The following is a 14,518-nucleotide window of genomic DNA, read 5'->3' as shown; positions in this document are numbered from 1 at the left end:
TGTGATGATTCCAATCGAAATCCAGGAAAGCTCGCCGAGATTCCAAAACTTCGTGGCGGAAGACTCGAACGAAGAAAGAAGAATGAATCTGGATTTGCTGGATGAGGTCAGGGAGGAGGCGAGAGTGAAAGCCGAAGCAGTAAAGAGAAGAGTTGAGCGAAGGTACAACTCTAAGGTAATGTCAAGGCAGTTTAGAAGCGGCGATCTGGTGATGAGGAAGGCCCATCAGTATGAGATGCAGAACAAGTTATCGCCTAAGTGGACGGGACCGTTCAGAATAATCGAGGCGCTCGGGAATGGCGCCTACCGCTTGGAGACGTTAGAAGGAGGGGCGATTCCTCGCACTTGGAACGCCACACATCTCAAGTCGTATTACAGTTAAAGCCTTGTAAGTAAAGACGAATATGAAGAGATTTGAATAGTTTCTGTTAAAACAATTTCAAGGGGGCACTCTTTTTTCCCAAAGGAGGGTTTTTAATGAGGCCACCCAATAAAGAAGAGTTTTTCAAAGTTTAAAGCTTCTGTGTTTGCATGCTTATGGCTTCGAGAGTTTTAGAAAAAAGGCCTTATTATTCGTATGTGATCTAGGGCAACAGTAAAGTCGTATTGCATGCTCTCAGTTAAAAGTTTTAAAGTCCCCATCGTTTTTCGGCGATCGGCGGCATCAGTTAAAAGTTTTAAAGTCCCCATCGTTTTTCGGTGATCGGCGGCATCAGTTAAAAGTTTTAAAGTCCCCGTCGTTTTTCGGCGATCGGCGGCATCAGTTAAAAGTTTTAAAGACCTCGTCGTCTTTCGGCGATCGGAGGCACCAACAATGATTAATGACCTCAGCGCCCTCGTGCGTCTTGAGGCGAGAAAGAGATAAAAGACCTCTCTGCACCAGCAGATAGAGGCAAGATTAAAAGTCCTCAGTGCATCCAGGGGGGAGGAGATGTACACCCTGGGCAAGTTGAGCCAGCTGGTGGGGATTGGCCCTGGGCGGCGGCGATCTCCGCAACAGAGTTCGGGATCGTTTGGAAGCCCGCCGCGAGTTCGTGGGCTCGGGCGATCGCCCTTAGTTCAGCCAGTCTTCCTTTGCCCAACATTGTGTCTGCACAAGGTAAAAGTCAATGAGTATGCCCCAAGGCAAAAACAGAGCGTGCAGGCATATACATACGGAGATAACATAAGTAAACAGCACAAAGACAGAGTGGTAAGAGCCCTAGGTCAGCTTAAACACGAAGTGAGAATCTTGGTGTTGGGAAAGGGGCTAACCTATGTACATTTCGAGTTGGTCCTCAAGGAATTCGAAGGAGATTATCTTAGCAGTGGGGAGGGTGATGTTGGCAGAGGCCACATTCTTCCAGAAGAGACAAAGATCTTTGTCCAGTTCCCCCATGTTGTCGAGACTCCTTGGTCTCCTGAAGTTGTCTTTGGAGTCTTTGTGCCCCTTGTTTACCCAGTACAAGGGGAAGCCATCAAGTAGTGAAGGGTCTTGGTTGTTCTGGCACACCTTGACGAACTTCCCTTTCCAGTCTTTGTAGGATTGCTGGAAGATGGAGAGGATTGACCTCCCAGCAATCCCGTTCAGGCTGACCTAGGGGCGATCTCCAGGATTCTTTGCCTCGAACAAAAAGAGGAAGACATCCACCGAAGCTGGTAGCCCCAAGTGCGCGCAAATAATCTGGAATGCCCTCACGAATGCCCAGCTGTTGGGATGGAGCTGGGCAGGGGCGATGTCAAGTTCGGTCAACAACTCCCTCTCGAAGCGAGTGAAAGGAAACCTAAGTTTCACTTTCTTGAATAGTGTGGCGTAGATGAAGCAGAACAACTCATCGTTGCCCCCCTTATCGTCCACGCAAATCGGCTCTCCAGGAGGGCAAGGCAGCACTGTCATTTTGCTGTCGTGCTCCTTGTGAAATGAGAGATCAGATTGATCCCCTTTCCTCAGTCGATGTACCCCCACCTCAGTATTTATCGATGAAGTTTCCCTCAGTAGAATTGGGGAGGCCCAAGGGTAGAGCTTTTTGTAGTCTGGTGAAGGAAGGGAGGCTCCCCCGGCCTGCGGAGGGGTTGCTTGGTTAAGATTGGCATGGGATGAGGCAGGCCTCTCAGCCTGTGAGGAAGGAGCACTAGAGGCTCGTGGGGGGTTGCGTGCTGGTGGAGGGTTTGTCCCAGTGGTAACCCTACGAGTATTGGGAGGAGGGTTTCGCGATTAGGAAGGAGGGTTAGCGGTGGACTTTGTCTGAGCCATCGCAGGAACTGCAAAGGAAAGAAAAGGGAGGAATGAGGATAGCAAAAGAATGACTCGATCGAAGACGAAGAAGACAGAACGAACGAATGAGAGTTCGCTGGGAAAGACGCTATCAAGAACGAAGCTCTAAGTTACGAGAAAAAAGAGAAACAACCCACAACGTATGCTCCAGGCAGTTAATGGATGATGCAAACCGATTAAAATGCAACAAATATCAGTAGAAGGCGTAAAAGAGTTACGTTTTGACGATCGGATGAGTGTTGAAGGAAGTTGAAGATTGAGGGAGACGTAGGTTTTGTAGTTCACAGAGAGAGTGTTCAGAATGCTTGAAGACGAAGAACGATAATGAAACAGTGAATAGCGCGAAGGGTTTAAGGGTTTCGAACGTTGTGGGAAGCGCAAACGGCAGTGAACAATGGCCGTCGATGGGTCCACGTGTCGACTGATCGGAGGAGTTGGTGAAATGTCGAGTCAGTGAACAGTCTTAGCGCCAACGCGCAAAGCCACGTAAGCCGCCAGTTTTAAACCTCTTTAGTCTCCTCGCTGAACAAGTCACAGCTCGAGACTGGGGGGCTTGTGTACCGACCAGGTCATCGGGTGCGATGACGTGTCTTGCGCGTGCCCGGGTGGGGCGTGCTCAGTGGAACACGTAGGCTAGAAAAGATGAATGGTTCATAAGTGAGCATAGTCGCCGGTTACACTGAATTGGCGTTCTCCGATCTCTAGTGTGCGTGACCGGCGGTCACCAGAGTTACGTCGCAATCACAGTATGAGAGTGCTAGGAGATCAGGTGGTGAGAGATCGCCGAGGAATGCTAGGAGCTCGGGTGGTTTACACGTCGCCACGAGGAGCACATCGCCGGATCTCCCAGTAAACTCAGTTAAAACTGTTAGAGGCTCAGAAAGGTAATCTCAAGCGTGTAAGTTCAGTAAGATGACTGTTGCGCCAGCATGGGGTGTGAAGGCTGAGTGGGTTGAAGGGAACAAGTTGCTCATCAGCGACAGGATTCCCAGAGGGGACATTCGTTGGTGGCAAGGTTTCCTCAGCTAGAGCATGCATGGCGTAGCAGTAAGGAAGGTGGCACTTGCGACGAGCGATATCACAGAGATGATGCACTTTGTTGCATCCGATACCCGCCTTGTCAGGTGATGTTTCACAGCGCATCGTGCGCTAGCTTGCTCCTTGAGTGGAGGACTTAGCTGTGTGGCTGGTTACTACACAAGAATGACGTTCAAGTTGCCCCAATCCAGATGACGACACGTGTAGGGTTGGATGTTACCAGTTACTCCAACCTAGATGATGACACGTGTAGGGTTGGGAGCAATGGAGAAATGACACTCAAGTTGCCTTGGCTCAGATGACGACACGTGTAGGGCTGGGCGCTACCTGCTATCCGAGTCTAGATGGTGACACGTGCAGGGCTGGATGCGAGCCACGCGTCCAAAAGCATAACGGCCTAGAGAGAGAAGAAACCTAGCTATAAAGGTAACATTAACAGAATTTGCAGAGGTACGTTTTTCATTACGGCTGATACTGCTAGGGTTGTGTGCCTACAGTACGGTCCTACAGAGCATATTCTCTCTTAGTTCTTTGGGTGTTCTTGTCACTGATTTGAGCGTCAGAGCGCCACCGGCCGCAGAGGCGCCACTGTGTGTTTTTCAGGTTCTCAGAGAGGCTATCTGTGGAGTGGACTTAGAGGACACGTGGTGTCAAGCTAGTGAGGAAGATCGTGACGAGGCAACGCTCTTGCGCTAAGTCAACTGGCAGGATCAAAATCCGTATGTAAGAATTTTTATTTTTAATTAAATTTTAAATAACGTATATACGGATAATATTCGTATGTAATATTTAAAAAAAAAACTTATATATGAATTAAATTCGTATATAAATTAAAAAAAATTAAAATTAGAAAATTGTTACATATGTTTGTATGTAATTATTTAAAAAAATAATTTTTACATAAGGATCTGGATCCGTATATAAAAAGCTGTATGTAACTAGCCATTTAGATATTTTTCCATATAAATCATGAATACGATTGAATCTCTTAATAAAATCCATAATCATATATTAATCTTACCTCGAAATCTTAATTATGTGTGCAAACTGCAATTGTGGTTCAATCTTCCATGTTAGGGAATTTGTGTCACTCACTGATATCAAGATTAAGAAAATAAATAATATTTTGATCACCGTCCAAAACCTGGTCTAGGATACAAATAATGTAGTATGCATAGTTATTATATTGTTAAATTCTGTCCCCAAACAAATCTAAGAATATTACAATAATTTATTTCATTTCAACGTATAACAACATATTTGTATTAGCAAAAGTAAAAAAAACTAACAATTAAAAAATAAATAAATTAATCTAATAAAAATTAAAATTAATTTTATAATGACTAGATACAAAATATTTATAATAGCTAAAATTTTATAACTAACACTAAGAAAACATTATTAAATAAAAAATAATCTTAAAAACAAAAAATAATTAATAATTTTATTAACTAAATTAAATATTATTTTAGAAATTAAAAAATTATTAATATCTAAAATAATATTTATTATTAATAAATAGTTTCTAATTAATATTTAATTAATTATCAATATTTTAGCTTCTAATTATTTTAATTTTAAAATAGTAGCTAAAATATTAATAGTTAATATTATTTAATAAAAACTATTTTAGATATTAATAATTTTTTAAATATTAATAATTTTTTTAGTTTTTAAAATAATATTTAATTTAATCAATATAGTGACTAACTATTTTTTATCTTTAAAATTGAATTTTATTTAATGATTTTCTTTAATATAATATTATATACTAATTTATAAAATATTTTATAATTTATAAAATACTATTTAAATTAATGAATATAATAATAATTATTTTTTAATTCTAAAATTATTTATTTATTAATATTTTTCTTGTAATAATATATATAATTTTAAAATAGATAAAAACATATTTTTTTCTCCATTAGAATTACCATCGATATAAAACGGGAATTTATATCAGTTACAATTATCTTTTATATAAAGTCATTTTATATTTTTAGGAAAATAGTTCGCTTTTTTCATCTTGCAAATAGAAATTAATTTAAAGATAAAATATTCAAATATTCTTATTTGATAAATACACATCTTCAATACAAAAAATATACAAAAGATATTTTAAGCAGGAATGTAAAGTGAGACGGACCATCCGGGCCGATACGTGGTCCGAGAGAAAAACGCAGGATGGACTGTCTAAATTAACTAACCGGTTCGCTTAGATCTAACCCACATAACCAGCAACCAACGTAGATCAAGAGTGGGACGAGTTGGTCCGTGTAACTTATAGATATAGAAATATTTTTCTGCACCTCCATATTTTCTTCATGCAGTCTCATATTTCACATTTCGGAATTTTTTCCCACATCTTATTACGCTTGTGTCGTGAGAATAATATTGTGAGACCATTTACCTAATGCATCTAAATAAAAAAGAATTAAATTTATTCAAAATTTCTATTTAAAAATTCTTTTTATTACTTTTTAAAAAAAATATTTTCTTATGAGAGCTGGTTCCAAGGTCTGCGGGTCAATTCTTATGTGGGACGGACTAGTAAAATCAGCACGTATATTTTATGTGGGACGGGCCAGCCAACATTGTCATCCTTAATTTTAAGTATATATATGTTGATCAAGGATGATCTTGAAGCTTTGATGTCTCCAAATCCATGGTGTTTGATGGAGGGTTGGAGTTGTTGTTTGTGTGGGTGAGTTTTGGGTGGAATGATGTGTAATCCACTCTTTGTTTGAATCTAAAACAGTTTGGAATCAAAACCTTTTTTAAAAGGATTGTTTTATAAAGAAGTGAAAAACAACCAGTTGTTTTATCGTTTCAATCGGTTGTTTGACACTTAGAGGTTTTTGAAAAGGGTTTGAAGCTGTCTGACTTGGTTGACTTTGCTGTCAAACCAATTCAATCGGTTGTTTCGAGAATTCAACCGATTGTTTGTTGAAAATTCATAACAAAATTTATGTTATGTTTGCAAAATCAGCTTTAAATGTTTTCTAACTTAATAGGCTCCTGCTTTAAATGTTTTAACAAACTTTTGAAGTATTTAAAAGGGTTGTTATACCACTCTTAAATTTTGATAACAGTTTTGAGACATGTGTGAAAGTGTGAAAACATATTTGAGTTTTCAAGATTTGCATTCAAGCTTTTGGGTTTTCTCAAAGAAGTGGAATAGGATTGCTGTAATATTTTGATTTGATCTTCATCCGATGTAATCCTTTCCGTATCTCTTGTATTTCTGTATACTAGTGTGTAAGTGCAAAATCAGAGGGTGTTCTGATTTTTGTGGTGTTTGTGTGCCAAAGGAAGTGTGTGACTTGAGGTGTTCAACTTCACTTCTTTGGTGGTGTGTTTGTAATCTGGATTTTGATTGGATAGTAGATATCGAGTGGTGTGTGACAAGCAAACCAGGAATTTATGCAAAGTAAATATTCGTTTGTAAATTCAATTGATTTGTGAAGGTTTAAATGTTGTGTGCTTGAATGATATGTAATATATATGAGTGATATTGTATAATCAATTGAATTGTGCAATTTCTAAATGATATGAATTTGTGTGAATGATGAAAGCTTGTATGAAAATTGATGTAATACATTTGGGATAATGTATGAGATGTTATCTAATTGTACATTATGTATGAAAATCCTATGTTTTAATAAAGATCATCTAACTCTACTAATGATCTAAGTCACATAGAATAAGGTATCATGTGGTGAGAAGCTTAAGAGGCACACTATGACATGTAGAGACACGATATTGGATGTTTGGGACTTACCCTGATCCTATAGGAGTGGATTAGATATTAGTCTTTGATAGGGACATACTTAATGAGTCTCCTGGAAGACGATAGGTCCACATGCAATCATTATGATTGAATGAAATCAAAAGCACTCTGATTGAAAGGAAATCAAGGTATTGTGAGGTAAATGAATCTATGAGAAAATGGTATGAATGAAATGAAAATGATTTGATTAATAAATTGATTCATGTAATTTGGTTTGCTCTTTTGATTTAATTGTGTATGTTATAAAATTTTATTTTCACTAACTTACCCTTGTTTTTTCTTATTGTGTTGTGAAGTGCGATGATTGTATTACATAGACGTGGAAATGCTGATGCAAGTTCAAGAGTCGTGAGGCTTTAGAGTTTTCATTTGAGCTTTGGAATGCAATATTTGTATTTATATAAATCCTAATTATGTATTAAGAATCTTTTGAAAACTCTAAGCTTGTATAGAAACATGTAAAACTTTTATTGTAATAATTATTTATATTCCTAGGATGTTACACAATATAATGAAAAAAAAGGAAATAATCACAATAAATGAGATAATTTGAACACAAAAACATATAAAAATAATGTTCATAATAATAATTTCATAACATCAAAAAAAAGAATTGATGTGTGTGATACTTGATGATAACATCACTACCTTCCATAAAATCTAAATTATACCCATAAGGTTGGCAAAACTTCCAAAGCTTCTAGCATATCCGATCAATATTCCTACTTGATGATAACATCACTACCTTCCATGTTCCAAATCCCAAAGAAAAATAAAGAAAAGAAATTGAACCAATTATAAAGAAGTGAAAGTTTATCTGTGTGTATATTTCAATTGGTTTGTCGTGAACAACTCTTCACTCAACCAAACTGCTATAATATATTTATAAAGCTGTTTTTTATTTAATGGTTAAAAAAATGTGTCTTTAAAATTTTCAAGTTTGAATAAGTCTTTGCTATTTTATATTTATAAATTATTTCAATATATATTCTTCCAAAATATTTATAATTTAATAAAAAATATTCTACTATAAATTATTAAATTTAAACTATAACAAAAATAACTTTTGGTTTTATCTTTAGTTCAACTTTCATTTAGTTTTCCATCTGTTACAACGTAAAAAAAAACAAGCCACATACTCCCCCAACACACTGTCACTTCTTCTTCCTTATTTCTTTCTCTCTCCATCTCTCCCAACTTCTGTTCTCTTCCTTCTCTCTTAATTTCCTCTCCCTATTTTCATCTACTTTAGAATCTGATCACACCACGTTGTAACTAAGAAGTTAAGAAACATTTCTACCGATAAGATTTTCAAACAGAGTAAATTCATTTTTGCTCTAAAGATCCTTTATTCTTTGTTTTTCCTTAGGATTTAGTCATCAATCTTGGTGGGGTGAGTTGAGAAGAGTAATTCTCTCAACTTATTCTACTATATATTGAATTTATGTTCTGTTTGGATAACTTGCATTAGGCCCTTAAATCTTGAAGCTTATCCAGATTGAGAGGATAAAATTAGATGTTGCTTGGAAAACAAGCAATTAAGGTAATGCAATCTAACTTTAATTTTCAAAAGTACCCTAGGTTAGAAGATCTGAATGTGTAGGGGACGTGGTCCCAAGTTTCATTTTCTCTTGCAGGGATGTTTTGTTTGATTTGATGTTATGTGAACATGTATAAATATTAGATTTTGATATTTTGGAAGTTAAATATTATTTTTGATTATTGAAAAGGTTCTTAAATGTTATGAATTTTAAACGTTATGTGATTGAATGATATGTATTATATATGAATGATGAAAATTGTATGAAATTGATATCATTCATTTTGGATAATGTATGAGTTATTGTTTGATGGTACATTAAGTATGAAAAACCTATGTTTAACAGAGATGCTCACTAATGATCTAAGTCATATAGACTAAGATATCAGCCGGTGAGAAACTGATGAGGGAGTTCATACACACCGGGTCCCACTGTAAACACTCGGTATTGGATGTTTGAACTTATTCTGATCCTTGATGTATGGATTAGATGTTAGTCTCTAGTAAGGGAATGAGTCTTCCGGAAGACGATGAATTCATGTGTAATCAATGTGATTGAAATGAAATCAAAGTGTTATGGATTGAAAATAAATTCAATGATTGTAATAGAAAATAGATCTATATGTGGTCTATATGAATGATGTAATTTGATTTTCTCTTTTGATTTAATTGAGTATATTATAAAATTTTATTTTCACTAGCTTACCCTTGCTTTTCTTGTTGTGTTCTGAACTGCAATGATTGTACTATGTAAACGAACAGATGACCATACAAGTGTGATCATCATACGGGTGTAGAAGGTTATTGAGGGCTTTAGGATGTTGTTTGAACCTTATATTGTAAATATTTGTATTTTTATAAGTCATAATCTTGTAATAGGAATATTTTGAAAAACTCCAAGTTTGTATAGAAATTGGTAGAACTTTTATTGTAATAGTTAGATGTATTTCATGGGGTGTTACACCATCTTGATTTATCATAGCCTGAACTTATTAGAAAAATTATATTTATTAATAGGGAACACTAATCCGATAAAAAAGACCAGTGTTTCATATCAGTATATTATATTATAATATTACAAGAAAATTATTATATAAAAATTAATTTTAAAATAAAAACAATTAATTACTACATTGATTAAATTAGATATTATTTTAGAGATTAAAAAAAATTGATATCTAAAATAATTTTTATTATTAATAAATAATTTTTAAATTAGTAGCTAAAATCTTGGTAACTAATTAGATACTAATTTAGAAATTATTTATTAATAATAAAAAATATTTTATATATTAATAAATTTTTTAACTTAATTAAATTTTAAAAACTAGCCGTTGATTGTTTTAAGAATAATTGTGCATTGATATTTAAAAAAATGTCATGTGGACTAAAATTGAAACATGAAATTATGGCAAAAAGCCTCCTCTTTCATATTAATTATTTTTATATTAAAAATGTAAAATATGGATTCCGCAGTTTTATATAATTTTGAAGTAATAAAAAAAATTAAGCAACTTCAAACAACTTATAATTTTATCTTTTTTATTCAAATTTAATTATGATATATAATAATATTTATTAAGATAATCTTTTTTATTTGTAAGCAAGAGTTGTTTGTAAAATTAATTCAAAAAATTTTAAAGCAACTTTCATTATCATGTTAATCCCTTCTAATGATAAAGTTGCTTGAATCAACTCTAAATACTTTAGAAGTATCTCCCATTGAAATGCACTTAGTATATCGTATTTTTAAAAGATTTTGTATTTTTAATTAATTATTATTTTCAAGCGACTATTAATTTTTTTTGTCATTAATACCTAATTTTTTTATTTGTTTACATATATGCATGGATTATAATGTAGAAGTTCATTATATTTCTTGATTTCATTAAAAAAAAACTTAAAGAATATTTAAGAAAAAGGAAGTAATTCATTCAATAATTTATTGTTGATAAGCTTTCCATCTGTTAATTCATTTTTTTTTTTTAAATTCCAATGTGGAAAATTAAATAAAGACATGAAAATAATGTACAATATAAAAGGGCATTTACTCCATAATTTAATGATTTCATTTGCATTAATAACAACAATAACTCAAAATCATTTATCTATCAATTCACTTCATAATACAAATGGCGCATTACTCATAAATTAATGATGTTAATTGTCACAATGAATTTAAAATTTACACACTAATCTTTGCTTATTTGTAAAGAAAATCAGTTTTTAAGATACATAAACAATTTTTTAACTATTTTTACTTCATAAATTATATATATTTTTAAATATTTTAAATTTAATTACTATTTTGATCTTTTGTTGCATTACTCTTTTGTTGTAGGAGAAGAAAAATTTAAAAAGAATAATAAAAAGTTAGTGAAACTGAGATGAGACAAAATGCTTAGAAGTTAATTTGAGTTGCTTAACGAGACATCTTTTCTTACACTTACGTCTCAAAAAGTGTCTTGATTATTTGTTTCAAGCAATTCAACTTTAAGAATAAAGAACATTATTTTCTAGTTAAAAAGTACATGTTTATATATAATAATTAAATCTAAATTAGAAAATATAAAATTGTCTTATGCTTATTAGAGTTCCTTAATTTTATTTTTCTATGTTGAGAATAAGTTTGATATGACATAGTAAATTAAACTTTTTAATTAAGAGTAAATTTCTTAATAAAAATGCTCTCATAATTATATTTCTTTTTATCTATTTCTTAAGATTTTTTCCAGGAACAATAAATATAATATATATTATTGATTGTGAATAAAATAGTTGTGGAACTATTTTACCCATTTCTCTCCATCCCACAGTAAATTAATTAAAGATTAGAAAACACATATACCATTATATATAATTGACAAAAAGGTAATTAATATGATTTTCAATTTTAAAAAATGACAATTAAAAAGAATCAAAGTAAACAAGAACTAAAGATATGTCTTTCCATCAGTCTAACTCTAATTTGACATTTCTTTATTTCTTGGTTTTCTTTTTTAATCCTAGTAGTAAGAAATTAACCTCATTCACAATATTTATGATATATAATTAAATTTATATAAGAAGTCAAATCTTAAAAATGTTAAATATTTTTTTTTAATCTGTAGACTAATGGAGAAAAGAACTAGGAAGGATTCATTTCAATTATTCATGTACCTAGTTGAGGTTTAAGGGGAAGAGATTCTGAAGGAAGAGATTCTCCTTGAGAGGCATGAGATACATTTTTGGTTAGTTAAGATAGCATTTGTCCGTTTTGGAGCTTTCAGAACTCTATCGCGATTTAATTCTTAAATGGGATCTTAGTAGATTAAGAAATAAAAGAGTATATAAATTGTTATTGACGTTAACTACGGAATGAATTGAGACTATATTAAACCTACCAAAACAACAAATATCCAAAATGTTTAAAGTTTGAATTATGGATAAAACCTAATTTCGTTACCTAAAACATTAATCCTTTTTAAAATATATGAATTATCATATATGAAAAAATAAAATTGTGAGAATTAATGAGATAAAGGGAAATAGCAATAGTTTGTGTTTTTGTAGGAACCCAACAGAGAAAAAGAGAGAGAGTGTGTGAGGAAATAGCAATAGTTTATTTGATGAATTGATGGTTTAGAATACAAAAGTCATTTGAATTCATGGTTTAGCACTAGTTGGGGGTTTATGAATATTCCATGACTGTCTCTTCTCCCATCTGTCCCCAAATTCATTATAGAAATATGCTCCATCTGTCCTCAAACTTCTAAAGCATTGTTTATCACATTTTGGATTATCAGCTACTGCACTGTAAATTTCAAAACTCATTTGGACATTGTATGCATCCATGGAACACCAAAAAAGAGTGGTGTCACCAATGTTATCTTTGAAGGTCCATTCTTGGAACTCTCCATTGCCAAGAACATGTTCTCCAAGATCATCGTCCTTCGATCGACAATGGAGATGGACCAGAATGCCATCGTTCAAGTCATTTGTAACACGCACATGTTTCTTCCCGTCTAAAACCCCATCAATTTCTTCTTCACTTTGCACCATCTTTACCATCACAATCAACACCACAGTAACCAATTCCTTCAACATGCTTATGGGATAGAAGAAATAAACCTGATATCTATAATCTATTTCAATAGTGGCACAATTCTATACTCTTACAATTGCAACTTATAAAGACTCTTCCTAACGTCTTTCAGCAAATTTTAAATGTCCATGAAAGTCAAAAGAGAATAATAATCAACTCTTAAAAGCCTTTTATTGCTAGGTTTGTTTGAATATATAATCTTAATTTCTCATTTAGTATGAAATGTTTTTTAAGAAAATCATAACATCAATATTACAACATTTTTTGACTTTCAATATATATATATGTTAACTTGCAAGAAATTATTAATTTACTTTAATTCGTGTCCATTTTTATAATAATAATCATTTATTATTATAAAGTAAACAAAATCAAAATAATTGTTTTCTTTATTGTAATATTAAAGAATCATAAACATTCAATATTTGTATTTATTAAATATTCAAGAATCATAAACATTATATTAATTGTCTTTTAAAAAATTGAAAAACATAGTTTTATATGTAACTTTTAAGTGATTTTACAAAGAGTTGGATGGTGATATGAGTAGATAATAAAAAGCACAACAAATGATATAAGTTAAAACATTTTTCGTAATAACGAAATATTTATTGTAAAAGGAATACACAATTAAGTACATTTTAAATGAAAAAATGACATACAATTAATGTTTTTAAAGACTTATATTATGTTATGAAATTAATTTTTTATATGAGACATACATATTAAATTACTAATGGAATATGCAGCCTTCTACAAGAATTATTAAATTACTAATGGAATATACTACTGGAATATGCAGCCTTGTACGTTCCTCAAAGCAACAGTTTTTTTTCTTCTAAAGATCACATATTTTTTTCAAAACAGTTATTTTAAATTATTATATTATATTAATGTTATTAACATTAATGTTATTATTATTAGGGTTTTTTAAGATCACATATTTTTTCAAAACAATTATTTTAAATCATTATTATATTATTATTAATATTATTATTTGTGTTTCTCACCAATATTTTTCTAGAGAAAATCGAATGGAGTCATATGAATAGACATCAAACTTATAATTAAGACAAATTTAGTAATAATATATTATGAGTATTATTATGATGATTATTATTAATAATAACAATATTATTACTATTTAAAAGAATATTTATAGAAATATGGTCTTTTCATTTTTATAGTTGAAAAAAAAAATATTTTTATTGTTTTTGTTCTGTCCGGTTGACCGGTACGTCTTCGTGCGCGACCTCAACCGTCAGCTAGGGACTCCTTCCCACTGGTTGCCTGTGGATTCCTGCAAAAAAGAGGACAAAGAGGCGCCCTAGCGGCCGTGTGCACTCCGACGCTCAAGTCAGCCAGCAAGAAACACAAAAAACTGTCCACCTATGTGTCTGAGCACCGCGTATGGCACTCTGAAGGTGGTAAAAGAACTGTGTATATGTGTGTGTTGTCTCTTTCAGACAAAAAATATTCCCCAGTCGCTTGTACGTAACCTTGAAGCACGAGCAAGCAACTAGAGAGTTCTCTGGTAAATTTGCCGAAAGTTCCAACCCTTTTTCCAACATTCTCCGCGCTATTTAAACTACCTAAGCATTTAAAGCGCCTTAAAGCGCTTTTAATCACAAACGTAACGCACTCATTAAAGCGTTTAATTAGAAAACGTAGCGCATTTAAGACGTTGAAACGCCCGGGAGCCATTATAGTACCTGAATGCTCGAAGGGGAAACTGTATTGAATGACTCTTAATTACCTGGCACCTAACCGAAGGGTGTTTCCATTCTGACACGGCTGTTGTACACGTGG

At 32.9% G+C, this 14,518-nt stretch overlaps 1 protein-coding gene across 1 annotated transcript; it reads right to left on the bottom strand.

Moving 5' to 3' along the window:
* Positions 1-12,270: 12,270 nt before the first annotated feature.
* On the bottom strand, positions 12,271-12,711 carry LOC137817975 (S-protein homolog 6-like). Its single transcript, XM_068621200.1, has one exon. It carries the CDS (start codon positions 12,709-12,711, stop codon positions 12,271-12,273), a length of 441 nt encoding a protein of 146 aa, XP_068477301.1.
* Between the last annotated feature and the right edge of the window lie 1,807 nt (positions 12,712-14,518).

The sequence above is a fragment of the Phaseolus vulgaris genome, chromosome 10, assembly GCF_000499845.2.
Source record: "Phaseolus vulgaris cultivar G19833 chromosome 10, P. vulgaris v2.0, whole genome shotgun sequence".
Lineage (NCBI taxonomy): Eukaryota > Viridiplantae > Streptophyta > Magnoliopsida > Fabales > Fabaceae > Phaseolus > Phaseolus vulgaris.
This window is presented reverse-complemented; position numbering and strand designations above follow the sequence as displayed.

Bases quoted from the DNA above. Each gene is read 5' to 3' on its own strand.
- LOC137817975 (XM_068621200.1), bottom strand. From the start codon at position 12,711: ATGTTGAAGGAATTGGTTACTGTGGTGTTGATTGTGATGGTAAAGATG.